This window comes from Eurypyga helias, unplaced genomic scaffold, assembly GCF_000690775.1.
Source record: "Eurypyga helias isolate BGI_N326 unplaced genomic scaffold, ASM69077v1 scaffold21734, whole genome shotgun sequence".
Taxonomy (NCBI): Eukaryota; Metazoa; Chordata; class Aves; order Eurypygiformes; family Eurypygidae; genus Eurypyga; species Eurypyga helias.
The window spans coordinates 19,827-24,711 of record NW_010248558.1 but is presented as its reverse complement, the minus strand read 5'-3'; the positions used below and the strand labels follow the sequence as shown (position 1 = coordinate 24,711).

At 51.8% G+C, this 4,885-nt stretch overlaps 1 protein-coding gene across 3 annotated transcripts in view; it reads right to left on the bottom strand.

The window, feature by feature from the left end:
• The window catches only part of FHL1 (four and a half LIM domains 1), an 11,383-nt gene extending 6,755 nt beyond the window's left edge, over positions 1–4,628 (bottom strand). For 2 of the 3 annotated variants that reach the window (XM_010151102.1, XM_010151101.1), the window contains exon 1: positions 4,311–4,418. In XM_010151102.1, the coding sequence (XP_010149404.1) occupies positions 4,311–4,332 (22 nt within the window). In that variant the 5' untranslated portion in view covers positions 4,333–4,418. Of the gene's footprint in view, positions 1–4,310; positions 4,419–4,591 lie in introns of those variants that run through there. The other variant, XM_010151103.1, reaches the window with a different exon arrangement.
• Between the last annotated feature and the right edge of the window lie 257 nt (positions 4,629–4,885).

Below are 4,885 nucleotides of genomic sequence, written 5' to 3'. Positions count from 1 at the left end.
TCCTGCTCCAGGCCCGGGAAAGGCACTTCCGTCCCCCTTGCCTGCAGTGAAGATGCACTGAGCACATTCTCCCAGCAAACGTACTGGCTGCTTGTGGACCCTGCTCAGCCGTGCCATGCTGAATGCCCTCAGCAACCAGACCACTTTACAAACCTCCCACGGGAGCAGCCCACTCAGGGGCTGTGCAGGAGAACCCTGAAAGCAGATGGTAACAGATGTGCTGGGACCACCGGATCATTTTCCCAGAGCAAAGCAAACATCCATGAAGACTTAAGAGCTCTGATGTCCTGGGGAAAAAACATTTAGTATCCTGCTGCTGCTCTCCTAAGCTGCCCTGTTCCCTGTCACAGACAGAACAGTTACTTGCTGTGCTCTGAATAAATACATCCTCTAGACCTGGTTGGCAGCAGATCACGATTTTGGAGATGTTGATCTCCTTAATATAACCTGTTCAGCCTCCAGCTGCACCATGTCCTTAAGTTTCCAGAGCTTCTGGGTGTATTAACCCTGGCTTTTGTTGTCTGGAAAACAGGCAAGCCATGAAACTAAGGATACCCTGAAACCGTGAATCCTCCTTGCTTTTCCTTGGGGCATTTCTGTTAGCTTCCCCCTGCAAGCCGTGCGGCAGCTGTTGAGCACACAGTCGGGATTCACACCAGGGGCATAACCACGTCACAGCAATGCAAAACTCGGTGTTGGGGGTAAGCACTCATCAAACTAACCACTAAAACAGTAAGTGCTGTACCTCTGTGCTTCATTTCACAGCAGTGTGCTTGAACCGACAGCAGCACGCACTGGCGGCTTAGCTGGGAAGTTAGGTGAGCGGGTTCACAACAGACTGCAGGTCTCGGAGCTGGCAGCTTGGGCAAGCGTCTCCTGCTTAACCCCACGAGAATCACAGGCCCTGAGGACGTGCACTGATCCAAACCCCATTTCAGCTTGACTCTGGGGCCACAAAAGGGGATTTAGAAGACGGAGGAAGAATGTGGACAGCCTGGAACTATTCTCCAGCCCAGGCTGTTGGAGAGAAGTGGGTGAGATGAAAGAGGACAGACTGCCGGGGAGAGGGGTAAGTGTGGTACATGCCCATCCTTAAATAGTCTAGAGGACCCTCAATAAAAATAAGAGCTCAAGAAACATCCAGCAATACTTCCAGAAACGACCCCCCCTTTAGCAAAGTGTCCCTCTCCCACCAACCCATGCAGGGTGCTGTTTAAATGTAGCTCCCTGATGGATTTGGCTACAGCTCGAGGGCAGCTGGCCAGCCCAGTGGCCTTCTCCAGTATCAGGGTATTTGGCACAAAGACCCACTGGCATTCAACCCTAACATTTACCTGACCACAGAGGTGCCAGTTAGCCACTTGTCCTCAGAGAGCATCTGCTGCTTTTCAAAAGCAGCCCCTCAGCCCTCGGACAACCAGGCCTTCCACCTTCCAAATAAACATCTTGGATTTGGGGCTCCGCCAGCTTCTGCACACCCCAAGTCATGCTGACACCATGCTGTGGGGTCACAGGGCTGTCCCAGCAGGTGGTCACAACCAGGGCTCCGTCTGCACGTTGGTCAGCTTTACAGCCCTACGAAGTGCCACCCCGCAAAAGCTATTGCATTAACACAACCCCACGCCTGCCCTGTCTCCCACGGCCCCTGGGCTGGCTCCTCCGGGTTCAGGCACCACCAGCACCACAGTGGTTTGCACAACAAATGAAACCCAAGCTCCCTGCAAAGGGAGCTGAAGCACAGCTGATAAGCAAAGCACTTAGCACAGGGTATGTGTTAATGTCTCTGGGGGATGTGTTTAAATGTGATAAACCACGAAGTGTGGTCTCTAAGAACAACCAGGGAAGCTGTACTTAAACCTGACAGACCGTTCTGCCAGGTAGGAAGGAAGATGAGGGTGAAGGGGTTAACTGCCCTCTGCGCTGCTGCATACTCTGGCAATATGGGAGGAAAGGAGCGCTTGTTTTTTGACTCTCCATCAGTTGTGTTTTCTCAGCAGGCTGAGCACACAGAGGCCCGTACTGCCAGGCAGTGGCTACACCCGCCTGTTTCAGCTCAGAACCCGGCATCCCCAGCTCTGTCACCTGAGATACTAATTCTCAGCATTTCTCCATGCTATGTCCCGTGGTGTGCTATAAATATTGGGGAATACTCTTGAAAGAAGGGTCCCGTTAATCTGAAATGCGAAGCGACGCTCAGGACTGCGCCTCAAGGTCACCGGCTTGCTGCCCTGGACAACACGGGAAGAAAGAAATCACTTGCAGGTCACTTTTGGGAGAGCTGGCAGTGCTGAGCGAAGAGCTCTGCTCTCCCATTGCCAAGCTGGGGCACGTGCGAGTCTCGTACTCTGTAATTCAAAAATTAGGCTGTTGATAAAATGGAAGCTTCTTTATTTAGAACAAGAACGGCTCCAAGTTCCTCAGGCGGTTGCCAAAAACATTCCCTACGGTCCTATTGCCACCATGTCTGAGCACATCCCAATCATTATTAAATCTTCACAGATCCCCAGGGAAGTAGGGACATGCTGTTAAAAAAACCCACACAGCTCCAGCCCTGCAAACACTTCCCCCAGGGCTTGCTTTTGCACTTAATACAAAGCTCAGCTAAGGCTAACAAGGCGCTCTGCACAAAGCACCGCTGCGTAGGGAAGTCTGAGCGCTTAGGCAGAGCTTAAGCAGTGAAGTTCAAACCGTTCAAAACAAAACAGCTAAAGCAAAAAAGTCCTGTTCAGTATCTAATTCACTCTGTGGCTGCCTGAAGCTTTGACCTTCGAGAGTCCTCAGTTACGTTCCCAGCTATCCAAAGATCTGCCCCCACCTTATTAGCTGGGTGCCCTTCTCATGCCCAGGTACCCCCAAAAGCCACATGCAAGGCTTCTTCCTGCTGCAGAGAATCCACCTCCCCGAGTCAGGCACTACGATACCCCGCTGCAGCTGTCCTGGAGAGCGGGGCTCCCTGCGAGGTGCAGGAATGGATGCTGCCCTATAACTTGGTGGTGGCAGCACTCGAACTGCAGCATCTGCTCAGAAGATGCTTTAGCATTTTGTATTACAGCACAACATCAAATCCATGGGTCCTTGCCCCAAAAAACACCCCCTTGAGGAAGATGGGAAAGAAAAGAAAGATGCAGCTGGAAGTTTAACGAAAGGATGCTACAACATCGGTTAGTCTCATGGGATGATGTTAAAAAATAAATGCTTCTTACATTTCAATTGTATGGATTTCTCTTTTTAAATACCTTTGGGGTGTTAAAAACGATGCCACAGAAGCCAGATTTTATTCAGAGAAGTACCTTGCACAGTGTATACCTGTGTCTCACAAGCAGACCCTAAGCAGTTCCATGCCATGCAAGAAGCCTCCTGGCCATGCCCTGTCTGGGAGGCTGAGCGTGAGGTTGAACAGCCATGCAGTGACGTCCCTCCCCGGTTTTTCATGTTCCCAACCCAGCCTCATGAGCACCGCTGCCCTCTGGGTCCCAAAGTGTGGCAGCTCGGTGCGATGCCCACGGGAGCTGCACCCCAAACTTGACACCCTCTCCCCAGGCACGTCCACCCCTTGGGCTACGTCTCCTCAAGAGACGCAACGGCACTGCTGTGGTACGCTGTGATGCAGGGCTGCAAATACATGCTGGACACACGCACAAACATGGTGAGCTTCTAAGAGTCGGATAAGCTTTTAAAATCCCAAAAGGCTTTCGATTGTCTGTAATTGGAGGGCTGGAGGAGTTCAGGCACAGATGGAAAGACGCAGTGTATCTGCGTGCCACGAGGGACATGCAGAACATGCTCTCAAGATTCCCATCAGTGTTAATGGGAAGGAAAAGTTAACATTTTCCTGTCACTGGTGAGCGTCAGCCCGCTTGATCTACAAGACAAACACAGAGAAGAGGGAGCAACCACAGACTTCCCACCAGTGCAGAGCGAACCATCTGGATTTACACGCTGGGCTTCTGCACACTCCCCTCTGCTGCAGGTTCCCCCTGCTCACTGCATGAAGTGCCATAGCAAGCTTGCTGCAAGGAGGAGCATCATCCCCCATCCTCAAATACCAGCTGAACCCACACCAGTGGATACACAAGCACTTACCACCCAATGCATTTTGCCAAATAGATGAGGCTACTAGCACCATGGTTCCGGCCCCAGTCCCCCCATTTGCCACCATTAGTTACAGCTGCAGATCACTGAGACTTAAGACTGCATTCAAGAGAGCTACTTCTCGGTTCAAGAGCCTGTTAGAAAACCTTCCTCCCCAGTTACTAGGTGTTGCACACACAGGGCTTCTCCCACAACACCCAGCAGCATGTCCACTTTACCTGTGTGCCTGTGGAAAGCCATGATGAGCAGCCCAAAGTCACCAGCAGCCCCTTAGGGAACAGAGTTCACAGTCCCGTGGCCGATTAGGAGCTGCCCCGTTTGATAACATACATTTAAACGGAGGCTATTAATACAGACAGGACTCCTACCAGATGTCCACTCCCCTCCCCAGAGATCACAACCTTAATCCCCCTTGGAAATTCTTACCATTTTAGGTGATCCAAGGGGAGAAGAATAGGATCCAGAGACCTCTAGGTCTCTGTAGGCAACATGTAAATACCTGCCCGGCTACTCAGCACCCAAATTAGTCCCAAAGGCAGAGTGTGCCTCAGGAACTTGACCCCACACTAGTACTATTTGGCCTTGGCTTTAGAGCTAGATTGTGTCTTATAACCGTCCTGAGCTAAATTACAAACCCGATGCTCATTCTGCGCTGCTGTTGCTGAAGGGAAGAGGTGGGTCACAGCCCCATGGGGGCCAGAGGGGCTGCAGTCCCAGGAAGGGACGAGGGGCTGTCCTCTGCCTGTAGGGCCCAGAAAGGACGTGGGTTGTACCTCTGGGGACCCAGGTGAGA